This window comes from Xiphophorus couchianus, chromosome 11 (assembly GCF_001444195.1).
Source record: "Xiphophorus couchianus chromosome 11, X_couchianus-1.0, whole genome shotgun sequence".
NCBI classification, from domain to species: Eukaryota; Metazoa; Chordata; class Actinopteri; order Cyprinodontiformes; family Poeciliidae; genus Xiphophorus; species Xiphophorus couchianus.
Window position 1 is genome coordinate 16,575,441 of NC_040238.1, and position 18,609 is coordinate 16,594,049.

Sequence of the window (18,609 nt, forward strand, 5' to 3'; positions counted from 1 at the left end):
GCCCTTCCTTGAAGGTTGAAGTTAATTTTATTTTCTCTACAGCACCATGTTACAACAGAAATCAGTTTAGTATACCTGTTCTTTATGACAAGTCTAGAGCACACATTGCTATTTTATTAAATAAACTACATTATAAATGTTCTGTAAAGTCATGCATGGCACAGTTCTCCTCAAGTGTTACAAGCTAGGTAAGGACTGGTAACGGTATAGAGTATTTATACCAATTAGGTGTAGAAGAATTCTTTAAGTCGCAGCTTCAAAACTACAAAACATGTTCCACTACAAAATGGTTGTAGTCTGAAGTATCTCTAATAAGATTCCAGATTAGGTTTGGAGTTAGTGGAGTCTCTGCCGAATGCACAGAGCAGTTGTTTGGCGCTCTCCCTTCCTTTACCAGCTTGTCCACTATACTAGTGTCCTTCACGGTTCTTTTGTTTACAGCAAAGAAAGTCTGCCGTTTGAAAGTAATTGTGTGAAAACATAAGGAGCACTGCTGTTACTGTCATTACTGTCGCTATTTCAGGTAATGCTTTTGGAAAAGTAAAGTTGGCATGCTGAGAGGCGAGAGCCTCAGGTGTGTTCAGCTTTAGGATGTAGGCTAAGCAGTGCAGCCCGTTCTTCAGCAAATTAACCACCTCTGATGAGCCTGTTAGACTAAAATCCACAACTACATCATTTACTTAGGATTGCTTCTAATAAGATCAGTTCATTTGAATCCCATATTTTTCTTTGGTCTTCCACCATTGTGCCGTTTGTGCACAAGTCAGCTGAAACAATGCATTGTCTCAACTAAAAATGACTAAATTTATGTCACTACTTTTGAAACAATGAATAAATCTTAGACATCATAATTACTAGAATAGTTAATATATAATTTTAGCAAAAGTACCATAATGTTATAAAAATAGGAAAAGCACAGTCTTAGAACGATCATCCTCTGTTACTATAATGTACGTATTTTATTGCTGTTTATTGAGAAATTATGTATTCATAGACATCAAGTTGTTTGAATAGATTCTTTAGATTTAGTAAGTCTGTCATTAATTATGATGCAGGACTTACCCTGCTTACCACAAATCCTTTTTTCTCCAATAAGAAAACAAAGAGGAAGAGGTTAAATATTCAATCCAGTGTCCAAATGTGGGGTTTATTGAATGATTAGCTGAGGTAATTTGTTCTTTGGATCTAATTAGTCCACTCTGACCCAGAGAGCAATAATGCACAAGGGCACACACACCAACACTCATGATTTTGGAAATGCTGCCTCTTTTACACCTCTCTCTTGTAAACTGAGTCATGTCTTTGCAGCGTCTCTTAGTGTTTTACATGTACTTCTAGCCACCCCTTTCAGCCTTACTCTGTAAATGATAATATAATATTTTAGACTGCTGCAAAATAAATATACGGCATCTTTCAGAGCAACCTGTTCTGGTTTTCTCTTTAACTTTAAAATTGTTGAATAAATTATTAGTGCCACATTTAACTGTGAAATACTCATTTAATATTTCCTCTTCTCAAAAATTATATTTTTATAAAGAGCAGATAACTGTGCTTTGATTTCCTGTTAAATTTATTGCATGTTTTTTCACATTTTTGTCTCCAGGCACATTGATAAATGTTGACCTTAAAAAATTATCCTACCCATTTTTCCATTTTTGGTGTGATTTCAGAGAAATGTGATACAAAGCACTTGACTGCCTTAGCATGTAATACCACACTGCAATTAAAGTTTAATCAAACTTACTGGACATTTAACTAAATAAAGCTAAATGAGCTGCTAACACATAAAAACAATATGGAACCTAATGGTGACAGCATGCTAAATGCTTTCAGTGAGAATGTTTGTGGCCACAGTTATACTACAGTCTGTAACACTACCAAGGCTTAGCAGTTCACATAAATTGACAAAGTCAGGTGAACGTTATTCAGAGTTACACCCGAGAGCCTCGGGTCCCTCCAGAGGATCTGCAGACATCCCACATTCTTAGCTGCGAGTATCTGACGATCAAACAACTTACACCTTCTGGTTGAAAAAATATAGCATCAATACAAAAGCCAGTCTGAGGCTTAACTGAAGACGTTAAGGGAAAGAAAATCAATATTATAACATTTTCTCTGACTGCTATTGGTTTATAACAGATAGATGGTAAAATATTTATTATTTTACTATCTCTATTCTGCTCTGTTTTGAGTAGCCCGTTACCTTGGAAAGCCATTCAGTGCCACCCTTTCAAAATGGAAGTGCTCTGATAACAGACACAGCACTGATTGCTCATAAATACTTCACACAATCTTACTTAAAAAAAACACAACTGTTTCATTCTGTAGTAAATAATAATAGCATACAGACGTTTTCATAATGTTCCAACACATACTGCACCATTCCTGAGCCCACTTAAGTTTTAGGCTCATAGGAAAATTGCATTGTTTTTGGTGGAGTTACTGGCATCACACAACACAGTCCACCGACTGGGGTATAAAGAAATCCATAATCAGAATAAACGGAAATTAATCATTGATATGTACTATTGACGAGTTTCACCTTTGAACTGAATAACTGAAGGAAAAAAAACCCCATAAATGATTCAGTGATGCTTTAGGTGCAGATGCTGCTGATGCTACAGATTTACTAGAGCTATTGCAGCTTCCTAAAAAAAATAACAAGTCATAGCAGAATTTAAACGTGTTATTATTTTAGTTGCCAGATAAAGTATTTTGAAAGTTTCAAAGCTACTGTGTCGAACAGCATGCAGATAAATACAAAAACATTTTATATTTTAACAATTGTCAAACAATTTGGGGTTGCTGTAGGTGTTCCACAATTTGACACGATTAAACCAGCGAAGTTCTGATTTAATCCTCCTCAGATCTTTTTTCTGCAGATTTCCAGGAATCTTTTTGATCATCTCATAAAAACATCAAGGGTTTCATATTTACAGAAAAGATTAAGATTTTTTCTTTCTTTTTCACATATTCAAAGGAAAGAAACAATCACAGTTCCCCCACAGCAAATTTATAACATCCTGTTAAAAGACACCTTTAAAGTATGACTGACTCACACCATAGACACAAGGGCACAAGTGCTGCTTTATTGATGGGAGCAACCAAAACCCATTCCTTTATATTGCTACATCTAAAAAGGAGAATGTAAAAAAAAAGCATCACCAGAGATAAGAAAGGGTGCCTGCAGGGAAGGAATTTTAATATTAAATAAATGTAAAGCCAATGATGGGAAGAGAGATGAAGTGACAAAGATGTGCTTTGTGTAAAAGATACTAATATGATGGATTAATGAGTGCAGTGTCTGATAACTCCCCACTGCTCATATAAAAGATGAGTGCAGATGAAAGTCAGGGTAGAGGTTGGAGTCATTGAAATCACAGGAGATCTTGTGACTTTACTCGATGGCAAACATCTCCTGTGATGTATGGAAGGTTCCTACTGAAAGAAGTGTTTGGTGTTTAAGAATCTGACGAAGACGTGTTTGATTTTGAGTATCCTGGTCATTTAAGAAGGACTCCCTGATGCTGTAGGTGCACAAAGTCAACCTTCTATCATCTGAAGAACATTTCCAGGATTAAAGGACTAACGCCCCAGCAAGATCTAGAGAAATCCATGCATGCATTTGTCTTTAGCCACATTGATTACTGTGATAGTGTGTTCACAGGACTGCCTAACAAGGCAATCACACAGCTGCAGCTGATCCAGAATACTGCTGCACTAAAACCAGGGAGACAGAGCACATCACTCCAGCTTTAAAGTCCTTCCACTGGCTCCCTGTAGCTCAGAAAATAGACTTTAAAATACTTCTCAGTTTATAAATCATTGAATGGCACAGCACCAAAATACATTGAAGAGAGCTTTGATGAACATGACTTTGAGACCAACTGTAGGAAATTGGGCGTCTACTTTTGATTTCAGTGTCTTTTTCTTTCCTAAAGCTTTAACTTTCTAGTTTAAACTATAATCTGATATAAATATTCATTATTAATAAAAGTGGTTTATTGTAAGCAATGCTACAATGGTTTTAATAATTTGAAGAAAAAAAATTACATTTTTGCTCAATGTAAAAAATGTTCTACCTGAGATTTGAACAGTCACACACTGCACAGAAAATACACCAAGTCCCCTCAGATAAGGTTCCCCCATTGAGAAAGTCCTGTGTGGATAATGTTTTAATCAACAATAAATTAAAAATGAAAAGAAATAACTGACTACCTAGTGGCTAGATTAATTTTTTATTACCTTAAAATGAACAACTATATTAATTATTAATCTCATTGTAAAAGCTCAATTTAAGTTCAAGCCATCACTTTTCTTAAACACACTAAAGCAGTTTAGCATTTTCGTCTGAGAATGAGAAGAATTATTGTGATGATTTAATAGGAACACCTTTGGTCCCATTTGACCCAGGAGTGGTTCATAGAAAACTTTAGCCCTTTTAATTTATTAAACAATCCAGACTCACAGCAAGGAGGGTTCTATAAATATTAAAAGAAGAGTTTGCTCTGCCGCACTCTCATATTAAATCATACAGAGAAGGATGTATATGCCCTTATTAAATAATAATATCTTTTTGGGCCTTCAAAATGTATAACTGTGTATGGAATATCCTTTTTATCCCCCTCCTTCTTGGCTCAAAAAATAATATTTTGTCCTCTTGTCCATCAGTTTTAGTTTCCAAACTGAATAAAGACACATTTCTATAACCAGTGCTTGTTTAGCAGCATTTTTTGTATGTTTCCCCAAATTCAAACCATGCATAAAATTTAAAAAACCAGCTTCTTGTTCTATGTTTTGCTTCGTTCAGAGGATGTGGACCCGTGGTTATTGAGAAAAAATTGCTTGCTGGAGCCGTGGATTCTGTTAGTTATAAATTATACCCAGATGCTAATGTTTTACCATGATGTACAGTATGTATGCAGTTCAGTGCTATGAAGCTTACCAGAAATGACCTGGGCTGTAAGCAAAACCCCAACATTAATGTAAAAGAATAAAACATAATATTGACAGCATATGCTAAATTGTACATAAAGCAAAGAAGTCAAAAACATGACAATAAAAAATAAATATGGTCAGTTTTATTAAAATTCAGCTGTCAACACTTGAATCCTTGAAAATTCTAACGTTTTTATTAACACAACCTTTTTTTTAATGATTTGTTGAAGTATATCTGAAAAGAGGTGATATCCAAAGCACCGATTTAGACTCCCACAAAATATTTGTATTTCTTGACTTGGTTTTAAGTTACGAGTCAGTATTCTCTCTCTCTCCCGGTTTGTTTAGTGTTGGCAGGTCAAATATTTCAACTGCAGTTTATTCCATATCACAGTTGCCATCAGAATTTCCAGTGAAACCACAAAGGTCATTTTAAGGTGGCTTGCAGTAAATCCTGTTTGCCAATTATGCATTTGGCAAGTTGGATGAACATGTATCATTGCGGCAAAGCTGAGGTGGTGGGGTCATTTTAATGCTGGAAACGAAAACGGAAGTAAGGAAAATGTGGTTTAATCCCAACTCTAACCATCATTATACTACTGATCATGTGGTTGTAATAATCACCGTTTTACAATTTTAAATCTTTAACTTGTAAAAATAAAATTCAATGCCGTCTCAAATAGTGCAATGCAGTGGTGAGAGCGCCTCATTGTGCAGTTCAATAATTTCAAGATTATGTTGTGGAGTTTTTCGAGAGGTATTGAAAAAAACTCACAATTTTATGTGAAACGAACCTGACGATACATTAGTAGGTCACATTCTGTTTGAGACCAGGCCTCCAAAGGAGAAAGCTGTTCAGTTGTTTCTCATATTTCATCATCTTTTTTCCCCCCCAAGTTTCATGCCTTCTGCTAAAGTTGAAACTTATTCAACTGCTATCCCTGAAAGCGTTTTATCAACCAGAGCGACCTCCTGCGGAGCTGCTGAAGTTTTTACACAACTTATTCACATTTGTGAAGAACTCTTCAGAGAATCTCCAAGAAATTCATGAATGTGATTCTTTTGGCAGAGCTTCAAGCCCATGAGAATGAACAATCACTGATTTGTATGCAGATGAGAAAATATGTGGAATAGACCACATTTACAGCGATAAAAATCTAGTGTAATATTCCTATATTTTCGAAAATAATCAAAGCATCAATTGCATTACATACAATGATCAGGCAACCTAATGTAAAAAACAAAAGCCTTTCACTTCAAAAAGAATATCTGGGGATCAAACAGTCGGCCAGAGGATCAGCAGTCCAGGGAGTGTGTGTTTAATGTTTAACAATACACACATATACAGGGAGAAGCCTGACAGAAAGAGAATAAAAGACAAAACTGCGTGTGTAACTAAACGCCTCTGTCCTCGTCCTGCTGGGTCCTGCCAGGGGGAAATTCCTCTACTCTCTGCTCCACCAACCAAGAAGAACCACAGCACAGTGAAGCTATGCTGCTCACGTCCGTGTCTATGAGCGTGTGTGTCGGTCTGTATGACTTTGTGTTTGTCCACTCGGAGGCGGCGAAGTGTGACGGCCTGGTCACTCAGACCGTGGAGACTTATGAAGCGAGAGCAAGCCAGCTGTTCAATTTGGCCTCATGGGCAGACAGAATGAAAAGTGGAATGCTGAAGAGAAATGGTCAACATACGACGTGTGCTGTATGCATAAGTCCTCTCTCTGTATCTACTATTTTCTGGTCAGGCAATGCCACGTTTTAGCTGCCAGAAAGTATCATGTACTTTCAGGAACACATGCAAAATCTTGGGGGTATTTAAAGGATGCCTTTACTCCTGCAAAAAACAGCTTAGTGAATGTCACTGTAATCTTTTAGGTGTTATGGATCAAAACAAATAATACAGTCTCACCGCAGAACAGCTGTCCCTGTCACATTTTTTTTCCCAAAGGTTTAGAAAGAAGAGGTCTTTCTCTAAAGCTGTTAGTGTCAAATTTCACACCTTAAAAAAACTAAATATTTTTTTTTTAGAAATGTGACAGAAGAGTGTGTCTCATCCCTCAATGGATCAGTTTTTCTTCCTGGGAAAACATGCTCCTGGATGTTAGACCGTGGCCCCTGCAGTCTGTCAAACCTCACATTCAGGAGGAGCGGTGTGGTTTTTGTCCTGTTCCAGTCATGTCTGTGTATCTATGGTTCTCGCTTTTTTTGTAAGTGCGACATTGCCAGGGATGAGAGACTGCTCCTCTAAATCCGGTATTGATACTTAAGCACCTGAAGTGGTCCTTCAGGATCATGAGACAGTACAAGTATTTTGGTGTCTTGTTCCTGGGTGATTTTAGGACGTCTCGGGAGATGTATAGACAAGTTGGGACTTCTTCTGTTGTTATCCAAAGACTGCTCCAGTCTGTCATGGTGAAGAAAGAGCTGAACTAAGCTGAAAGGAAACCTTTCGATTTAGCAGAATGTCAACATTTATACATTCATCTACGGTCGTTAGGTTTTTATCATGACTGAAAAACAAAATCCTGAGTTTAGAGGCTGAAAGCTCCGAGTTGTGTCTCCTGCTTCTCCACATCAACAGTGGGTGCTCTCCCAGATCCAGGCTTATAACGGGACGGAAGAAACTAGATTTTGTGTAAAAAGCAGTCAGAAATGATAATGTGAGTAACCTCTTGTTAAGAAACAGAAAAAAAACAACATTTATGGGTTTTTGCACTGGGCAAAGCAGGAAGATTATTCCTTTTTTTATAACTTTTGGGTTTTTTTCTAACATTCTGCTGCTTTCCAGCAGCTGGGGACCTGTAGCAACTCTCTGACATCTAATTCTTTCCCTAACATTAATTCCCTCTCTCCAAGAACTGAAGAAAAGATTTATCTTCCCTACTTTTTGTATGTAATGATTTATTTACTGTGTAACATTTTTTTCTCTGCTGTTGCCCTGATTTGCATGCTGAGTACCCCTGCAACTCAGTAGGGGAGGTGCTAAATAATTTACATCTTTAAACCAAGTCCCTTATACATTCTCTTTTTTTTATTCATTTTGCCCGATGACTGTCATCGCAGTCCTATTCGTCTTGTGTCAGTGTGTTGTCCATCTCTCGTCTTCTCCGTTTTATTATTCTCAGAGAGTTTTCACAGGCTCTCTGCTCTGAATGCATGAAGTGTAAGAGGGAAGGAATGACAGCAGCTAAGAACAACCGTTAAAGCAGGAACAAACTGGAAATAATCTTCTTTCTTCTCTTTGCTCTCTGGTTTGTGCTGTCTGTCTTTTGTTGTTCCCCTGCGCTCACTCCTTCACCTCACTAACCAACACCTTGATTGTCTCTCTTTGTTTCTTTCTCCCCTGTCTCCTCAGATCCCAACGCGCTGGGGCAGCACGGCACCGACCATGCCTTGATTGGAGGAGTGGTGGCTGTAGTGGTCTTTGTCACCTTGTGTTTAATCATTGTTCTGGGAAGATACCTGGCCAGGCATAAAGGTAAAACCACAATGGGCCAGACCTCAAGGCCCACTGAATCAGTGGCGCATGCTCTACTTGTCAAATATTAGTCTGCAGCTCTTCTTTCTTTTCAAAGTTACCGCTGGATTAGGATAGAATGTGTTTTTCACACTTGGGAAATGTTATGTAAATGACTTTGATTTGAGCTGAGTGTTTCTACATTTAGTCGCCTTGTAATTGAATGCGAAAAAGTTTTATATTTAATTGCGATTTTATGCAAAAGATAAAATACTGAAATGGATGTAAAATGATATATTGTTTTTCAAAACTTTTCAAAAATTTTAAATCTTAAAAGTGTGACTTGGATTTTGATGTAGCCCGTCCTATCGGAAACTCTTAAATGGTTAGTCAAATCACTTTAGACTACATTGAGGCATTCACACATAGATGGTGGCAAGCTACTACACTGTAGCCACAGCTGCCCTGGGGCAGTCTGACAGAGGCGAGGCTGCCACCAGGCCCTCTGACCACCACCAGCAAGTAAGGTGGTTGAAGTGTCTAGTCAAAGGACACAATGACTGAAACAGACAAAGTAGGGGGTTGAACTGGCAACCTTCCAGTTATAAGACAGATTCCTATTACAGTTGCCACCGCTGATCCAAATAAATGTATTCCAGAACAACCAACATCCTTCAGAGGTTACCAAATTAGTAAATAGTGAAGATTAGTACATTTACTAGGCACTGTAAGTCAACATATGTCTTTTTTGTGTGTGTCAATGAATAACAATAAGCTTAAAAAAAAGCTACTGTAGACCATCTACATGTTATTACTAATTAGTATTAATTAATCCCAAATTTGAAATTCATCCAAAATTGAGCCAGCAATTAAACATAATAATGCATAACAAATAAATCAATTACGATACTTTTATATTGCATTAATAAGACAAATGTAAATAATTACTTATTTTTTTCAACTTCCTCTAAAAAGAATTTCATTTGGAGCACACGTGCAAACTCGGTTAAAAGAAATCACACTTATCTAAAATGTAAAGGTGATGGTCAGAATTCAGCAGCTATGCTAAAACATTTGGCCCTGATCGCAGCTTCGCTGTATTTTAAGTCTCGTCAGTCTGACAATGGCCTGCGTGTTTGTTGATGCTTTTGGGTTGTGTCTGCAGAGGGCTTTACTCACATTTACCACACTATCCCAGCTTCTCATCACTCTGTCTATGAATAATGTAGCATCACTGATGTTGTCTTCAGATGTGCTGTCTGCCCCCAGGCAGCCAACGCCATGCAGGGCTGCTCAGTATTTGTTTTCCTTGAGATGGGTTTGCTTTTTTTCTCCCCGACTTCTGCAGGAACATACTTGACGAACGAAGCCAAAGGAGCGGACGACGCGCCTGATGCCGACACAGCCATCATCAACGCCGAAGGCAACCACGCACACGCAGAAGAAAAGAAGGAATACTTCATTTAGACTGCCTAGGGAGCTGTGCTGCTCTCTACCTTTTCTTTCAGTCCCTCTATTTCTTATAGTCTCTCTCTCTTGTCCCCCACTTTCGTCTTCACCTGTGGCCACTGCCCCCTTTGAGTCAACACAGCCCGCAGGCAGAGATGTTCCCCGAGCTTTTTAGTATTATTATGTCCTCTGGTTCAGCATTTTCCCGTATTACATTTTTACCGGGTTTTTTTCCTTTTTGGGAGATTTTTTTTTTTTTTATCTTCCACATGCAGTGTGATGCTGCTCCTGAAGCTCTACTCATTCTCACGTTTTTGCTCGTCTAGTGACACGAACTCCTGGAAATCTATATCTCTGCCATGACCTCTTGTTCACCCTTTTTCCTGTTCCCCACCAAGCAGACACGCTGCCACACGTTGTATCTCATGCCCCCCTCACATATCTCACGTCAACACGGTGCCTAAAAATACAGACGCCATCGAACTTCTTTCAATGCCTTCGTGTGTCGCCTGTCAGTAGCAATGTAAATGCTATATGTAGCCCATTTCATTGCTTAGTTCACAGCTTTTAATTATACTTTGCGTCCTTTTTTATTTGAATGATCTGTGCTGTTTACGCCTTATACGTGTCTATCACACTGAATATGGTAATTTTAGATGAACCACTGCGCCCGACCTCCCCATCCCCTCTAAATAAACTTGTAATTAAGCAGTGGACCCTTGTAAGATAAGACGAAGGTTTTGTGTAACACTGTAGCAAGGTCCGTCAGATAAGTGTATAATATGATTTTCACTATTAGGGTAGGAGTAATAAAGGGTAGTGCAGTGTTGTTTAGAGCAAAGACCCACCAAAAATATTTGAAGGAGTAGATGAGGCTATTTGCTAAATCTGCTGTCCCACTGTACTTTACTCTGTACATCCCTGCGCCATGCAGACAGCAGTTTAGTGAAACATTTTAAACCCTATCAGGACAGCTTACAGTAGTCTGTGTTTTACATTAATGGTTCAGATGTACAGAAAGAAGTCTCCGCGTCTCAAAATCTGTAAAAATTGTATTGAAATTCTTTCTAACTTTTCACATTTTAATAATTTACTTCCTGCTCATAGCATAATAAAGTCATTTTGCAGCTTAAAGGCCTCATGAAATATACAGTGAACAATTTAAGGTTTCTGTAATAGCAAAATAAAACCGTAGCAGTGTGTCTTGGTGTTATCCTTTTTAGAGAGCTAAAAAGGATAACACCTCAAATCTATAGTTTGAGGTATTGGGGCATCAATACCTCAAACTATTGATGCCCCAATAGTTTCATAAAGGTTTCAATTCAAATATTCACATCATCAGGGTAGAGGTATTGGTGATCAAACACTGTCTTTTGGCTAAAAGATGGCTACTAGTTTGCTAGATTCAAAGATTGTACTGTAAAGTTGATCAAAAACAAAAAGACAGCAGCCTTTCACTTGTAAATAATAAATCCTGTAATATAGGAGACAATGAGTTGCAGGAAAAAGCAGTAATGCTTCCATCTTCATGCACGCCCATTACTTGCTTCGTCACTCTGTCAGTGAGGTCAGCTGGCCTTGTAGCTTATCCTCTAAAACAAGCTTTCTTTTGCTCATAATCTTCAAATTTATCCTTGTGGAAAACTGAAGAACATTATCAGTTCTTAGTAGGTAACAGATAATGAAGTTTGGACTGCCACTGTACAAGTTATGTTTCACTAGGTTTTGAAGAGCAAACTTAAACTGCATTAGTCAGTCTTTTTATTTCCCATTTAGTCAGTCACAGTGCCATTCCATGAGGTCTTAAAGTAAAAAAAATTAAATTGGGGAGAAATGTTGAGAGTGCTGGCTAATAGATCTGCTTGGGTCCCATTTCCAAAAATGTAAAAACTGGAGGCAAACAGAAAAGCACAAAATTTGACAGAATGAGTTACTGTGTTCCTTTGCCAACAACTAAATTGCCTTGGGAACGGTTATTTTAATCTAAAAGGTAATGGAAAGATGAAAGTGCATCTTTTTGAAAATGTAAGTTAAGTATTTTTTTTATATTAAAAAAATCTAATATTGTTGGTTTAAACTGTATCCCACTCCCTGTTATATATTGTGTCTGCTAAAATGTGGTTGACTGTAAAAAAAAAAAAAAAAAAAATTGCTGTTAAATTCTGGACTCATGTATTCCTTCAAATGTATATTTGCCACTATTATTTTCATTTCTAAGAAGACTTTAAAAAAAAATTCTGTTTTTGTACAAAGCATGTACATAATGTGTAAGAACAACACTTTGGTACTACACATTAGCATGATTTTTGTTCTTTTTTTAACTTTTAATTTATTTAAACTAAAGTTATTGACCAGAGAATCACAGCAGAAGTACATTAAACTTAACTTGTTTTGGCACTGCAGGTCTGAAGAATAAAATATTACAATAACAATCAAGTTTAATGATAAGTCATATAAATATTGGCACAAATTGATGCTAAAAAGGCTATTTATATGTAATAACAAAAGAAAATATGTAATTGCCTATAAACCCATTGCCCAAAATGAAAACTACAACATTTTTCAAGAGGAATCAGCTAAAATGTTACCTTTATGTTGGTGGCAAATAATAATGATACTCATGGACCACTTTATTAGGTATACTTGTTAATTTAGTTAACACAAATACCGCATACATCACATGGCAAAACTTCTAAACACTTAGATGCCTTTACGTTGTGAAGACGTCTTTTTGAAGTTCAAACCTAGCATCAGAACGAGCAAGAAAATGTTTATTAGTTTGAACGTGGGTTGGTTGCTGGTGTTAGATAGGCAGGTCTAAGTATTTTAGAAATTGTTGACCTACAGAGATTGTCATACTCAACTTGCTCAATATTTTGAAAATGATTTGCAAATAGTATCATCTGTGTGAAAAAAGATCTCGTTGATATCAGTGCTTAGAAATGAATGGACAGACTAATTTGCTCTAGTAGAAAGGCAAAGGTTGCCCAAATAACCACCCATCACAATAAAGGAATGCAGAATAATATCTCTGAACACTCAACATGTTGAGCTTCAGACTTTGAATAGATGGGCTACAGCAGCAGAATCCCACACTGGGTGCCACTCCTGTCAGCTAAGAGCTCAAAACTGAGGCTAGAAATCACAGCTTCACCCAAATTGGACAATGGGAGATTGGATTGCCTGGTCCAGTGAATCTCAATTTCAATTGCAATATTGAGATGGTAGGATCAGAATTGCATCAAACAACATGAAAACCATAGACCTATTCTGCCTTGCATCAACAGTTCCGACTGCTGCTGGCATAATGTTATGGGGATACGTTTTCTTTTCATCCATCAATTCTGTTTTTGTATTGTTTTAAAGGAATTTGGCTGACTTAGTCTCCTGTAAAAGTGTGATAAAAACCAATAGCAGTAATCTACTTGGATGAAACAAATTATTACCAAGGGCAATAAAAAAATAGGCCCTGCTGTCTCCAGCTTCATGGCCAGTTAACAACTTTATGCAAACATGATTGAATGGCAAACTGTCTCGCTCTGTACGGAAATGGTGGACTTCATAACTGGAGAGAATCACATGTTAGAAATCCTTAGATCAATATCAGCATAATATTTTCTTGTCACAGTGTATGTAGGGATAAATATTTTTTTAGGTATTGTTAATTACCACAATTTTCCACGTTTGTGCACTTCAACTTTCACCACGCTGTTAACAGATTTAACTTTGATTTAAAAAGCTCTTGCGGTTATCTGCCACTTTTTTGCAGAGGAAATCATTTAGATATAATACTCACATTTTCTGTTGCATTTCATCTGTGTACCCATCTTAGAAATGAGAAAAGTTAGGACATGATATTTAACAAAAGGTCTGCAGTGATGAGTTGGTGTTGGCATTGGAAGAGAAAAGGTGCCATTTACTGAATTATGCACTCTGGCCTTTACAATTTGATGGATATTTCTTAGTAAATGTTAAAATATGTGTGTGTGTGTGTGTGTTTTCTTTTCTTTAGAAACCAACTGTAAATATTTGGTTTGAAATGAAAGTATTGAGTTGATTTATTGCAATGGCTTTTTATAATCAATAGACCAAACTTAAATCTTGTTCAATTTTGTTTTGATGTTTTTTTATTTTTTCTAACAGCTTAGCTCATGCCACCATTCACTCCTTTATTATACAGGTCCAATTGTAGCTGTTCCTTTTTTTAATTTCTTCTTCATTTTTTCATGTTTAATGTTAGTGGAAAAAACTAAGCTTTGAAAAAAACTAATTATCCATTTCATATTGGTTTGGTAAGCAAGATTTTGGGCTTAAAACTCCATTATTAAAATCACAAACTTGTACAATTGCAATGCCATATTCTATAAGTGGCAGGCTATTTTTTTCATTTTTGGTTCTCCAATTTCCTTTATAGCAACCCTGTTTTCTTCTGCTGAAGGTGTGCTTGGTGCGGGTGAGGTTGTGCATTTATGCAGATTAAGCAGAACAATCCTGGCTGCAATTTTGGCAGAAAATTGCTCGCAATTGTATGACCAATTTTCACGTTGGCTGGGACATCTACACACCAGGGCAAATTTGCAAAAAACACCCTTTTTACCTCTTTTGCTACAGGTCATGTTGTCTATAGCCTGCACAGATTTACAGGCAGGTACAAAAAGGCTGTTTGCCTGGAGTTAAAGAATTAGATGAGTTATCCCAGCATTATTTTATCTACCAGTTGAGAATTATCTGTCAAATAATCAAACCTGGAGCAGAACAATGTTTGTCTGTTTCTGTGTGGGTTTGTAAAATACACCAGAAAAGAACAAGTTGCTCTCTATTAAATAGCAGATGCAGAATTGTGTTTTGTAAAGAAAACTCAGCCTGAAAAACTGGACATTATGATAAATGAGCTAGCTCTTCATTATTTATCTGCATCCGCTTCCTGCCTACCTGCTTCTTTTATACGTTGGATGAAAGCTAATGTGTTTTTAAAGGGTAATTTGGCTTTTTTGAAGAGATGTTTGTGGATTTTACTATCTGTAATAGCCCCCATACCTGCACCAGATAGATGTTGTTGGCAGTTTTAATGGAAGCAAACAAGTTTTCAGAGCAATGGAAGGACAACATTTAGTCACACAGTATGTTTTAGCTATTTAAGATCACCCAAAATAATTTTTTTTCATATTAGTAAGATACAGTCCTTTATCAATGCACACTAATTAGATGTAATTTCACAGTATCGTCTCTATTTTATCAGCCAAACAGCTTTCCTGTTGCAACACTGACGTTATATTGGTGCAATCATTACTAATTGCTAAACTAACGGTGTGTCCAACAGACAAGAACATGTTCAGTGTGAGGTCATATAAATTGGTCTAATTGGTTAAAATTTTAAGTTTTAATTTTAACTAAACTTTTAGCAGAACACCACAAGACAGACGTCTGTCTGCTGCAGGTAGGGGAACTAGCACTAAATAATTTCACAGAACGACACATATGAAAATCTGAACTATCCCTTTAAAAATATTGCATTGTTACTGGAGCAAACCCAATCACATTCTCTTTCTCAAAGTCCCCACCATTATGTGGATTCGACTCGGAAGCAGCATAATGAATGTTCATATTAATCAAAAATGTTATCAAGTCAATCTGTTCTGGCTTAGAATCCGCTTTTTTGACTCTGGTTTTAAATAATTCAGGATTTTGTTTTGACACAGTTTCCATGCCCTCTCTGGCTCTCCACATGCTTTTGCTGTACAGTTTACCTTCAGTCCAGCTCTTTGTTCCTCCTGAAATATCAATGCAGACATCAATCAGCCCAGTTTCTATATTGCCGCATTGATCACGTGTGACACAATCGCATGTAGTGATGTGCTGTTATTATTTGTATCAGTTTTGTTTCTTTTGCATCTCAGGAATATATTTCATTTAGGATTTCTTTTCTTTTTTTCTTTCTTTTTTTGGTGGTTTCCTGTTTTAAAATGGGGACATGTGAGCACTTATCACTCTACTCGTCCCTGTATGCTGACACCATGTATTTGTTTAAGATTACCACGATGTTAATAAAATTATTCAGTGATTCTTCAGTAATTCTGTCACCTTGCTGTCATTGAAAACATTTGCATTAGTCTTTTTGATAACATTTGTTAGTCACAATTTACCACTTAAAGTTCTTGGAGGTTTTATTGATAAAGGAAAGAAGCTCTGATGGTGCAGCCATTTATACTTTGGAAACATTCGAATTGTCCTCATGAGGAGTCCTGCATGCATGCACACACAGACAGACACACATCTATCCCCAGGAACACTCCAGCAAAAACACCAACACATGCACAGAAGCGTGCTCATATTTTTTATTCAGAGGAATAATTCATGCTGTGTTTCAACTGCATGTCTGGGCTCTGTGGCCCCGATGTGTTGGCGTTCGGTTTACCATGTGCAGTCTTTAGATGACTTGGGAGTGTCTTGCTGTATTTGTTGACTGTCTACACAATAATACTCCTGTGAAAACAGCTTTACCTGAAACAAGCAGAATATAAAGGTACTTAAACGGTCTCAGGAAATTAAACGTGTACAGGAAAAGAACGAAAGTCAGCGAGGCTGCAAGCATTCGTTGTGGGCTCTGTTAGATTGACAGTGAAAATAAGCGTACAGTTGTTTTCACTTACAATTACATACAAACTAAACTGTATAAAATTAGGTAGCACTGTTGCCTTGCAGCAAGAAGGTCCCAGGTTCGAATCCCCCAGGGTTTCTCTGTCTGTTCTCCAAGTTCATGTTCTCTCCGGCTTCCTCCCAAACTGCAAAAAACATGACTGTCAGGTTAATTGGTGCCTCTAAATTGTCCTTAGGTGTGAAAGTGTGAGAACCATTTATAGTTGCCTATCAATAAATTAGACTATCACTGAAGTTTGAGTTTAATTGATTTTCGTAGTCCAATTGAAAAAAGGAATAAATTCACAGATTCTTTAATTCAGAAGAACATTTCTATTCAATGCTTGATATAATAGAGAAAAATGAAACTTGCATTTTGGCACCATTCCTTCAGAGTTAGATATTAGAAAATGTTTAACACCAGATTAATATGTTGCAATGAAGTAACCACTTTAAATCCATTACTCTTGGTCAGATTCACTTTGTTGATTTGAGGTGACTTTCTCTGATCGTGGCAAAGGGACACGCCCTTTGCATCATCACACTCACGTACATGAAGAGAGTGAAGAATGTGCATACATTTTGGGAAGGATGAAGCACATTATAAGCATATGAAGATGGAGAGAGTGAGAAAGGGATGATGCACCCATGCCTGAAAGACAGAAGGAAGAGCCATCCAGCATTTTCAGGAAGTCAAAGGATGATGACTGAGGGGGAGAATTAGGTAATAGCAATAAGATGTCATGTTAGATTGAAGAAAGCAGCTGCAATCAGCCCATCTGTCAGGAATAAATGTAGCCTGGAGAGGGCTGCAGTTTTGCAGCTGAAGTATGATTCCTCCACTGATGGAAAGGGAGGGGGTCAGTGAAAAACTCAATTACCTCTCAATCAATTGAGCTGGTTTCTTGAACTGGCACAGGCGGCCCAAGAAAGACTGCAGAAAAAGAAATGGTTTCCATGGAAAAACTATTTTGCATAAATGATTTTAACCCACCCATTTAAGCAACTGCTGGCTGCATAACCTGCCTGAACAAATTTCTTTCTGAGGAAGACTTGCCTTAATGGACTGAAGATTTCATGTTATGAACCAATTCTTAGATAGTTCGAACAATGACTAAACTAAATCAATCTCACAATGACTTTAAACACTAAACACTAGCCAAAATAGTTCAATAAATCATTACATTAAATTCTGTAACAATTGTTTTTCTGACATGGTTAAGAATGTGTCCACCTTAAGTCTCATGGCAACTAAATATCAAGAAGTAGTAGCTCTAAACCAACATTTTAATTCACAGTTAGTGTTAGTTTGTGAGCTTTTTATTTAAATTTTAGATTATATTCTATCAATAAATGTGCAAAAACAAATGAAGAGGTCTTTCTGAAAGTTCAGAAGAGTAATAATTAACATTCATTTAAATGTGAATAACAACTTTCTCTAGGTTAAATATTGTTAAAAATGACAACATGGTAAAAGTTGACTTTTACCATGTTGTTTACACGCTGTCAGTATACACCATTTTAAACAACCAGTTATATAATTACTGTTTTGTTGTGGCCACATTAGTGACAAGGGAATATATCAGGCCAGAAAATAAAACACTGATTGTTGCCACTATTTACCACAGTCAACAAAAGACTGCAGCCGACAAGCTAAAAATGTTCAAGACAGGAGATATGACATAGAACTTGGAACCAAAATTAATGACTGACATTTGTCTCATAATAAGGAGCAGAAATAAATTCATTGTGCTTGTATCCCTAAATAAAATGTGACAGCAAGGTTAGGTTATAAACCAGTATCTCAGAGTGCAACGAGAGCATTAATCAGAGGTGCAAGTCATTCTGTAGGAGCAGCAGAGATCCACAGCTCTGGAAGGAGAAAAGGGATATAAAAACTGTAAGTCATGCAGTCCATGAATATGACCTAAATTATGAGAAACATGAGTAAAGACACTGTTAAAACAAAAAATATACTTGAAGTACCACTTAGAAAATGCTTCAAGCCATGTAGAGAATACCCACATGTGGAAGAAGGTGCTCTAGTCATATGAGATGAACATTAAACTATTTAAACTACTGTACATCCCAAACAGTATGTGTGTTGAAAAACTACCACTCTGTTTCAC

At 37.0% G+C, this 18,609-nt stretch overlaps 1 protein-coding gene across 3 annotated transcripts in view; it reads left to right on the top strand.

Annotated features, from left to right (window-relative positions):
- cadm2a (cell adhesion molecule 2a) overlaps window positions 1-15,916 on the top strand; it is a 230,777-nt gene extending 214,861 nt beyond the window's left edge. For all 3 annotated transcript variants that reach the window (XM_028031539.1, XM_028031541.1, XM_028031540.1), the window contains 2 exons: window positions 8,294-8,416; window positions 9,744-15,916. In XM_028031539.1, coding sequence (XP_027887340.1) covers window positions 8,294-8,416; window positions 9,744-9,862 — 242 coding nt within the window. In that variant the 3' untranslated portion in view covers window positions 9,863-15,916. The remainder of the gene's footprint in view (window positions 1-8,293; window positions 8,417-9,743) is intronic.
- Window positions 15,917-18,609: the final 2,693 nt, after the last annotated feature.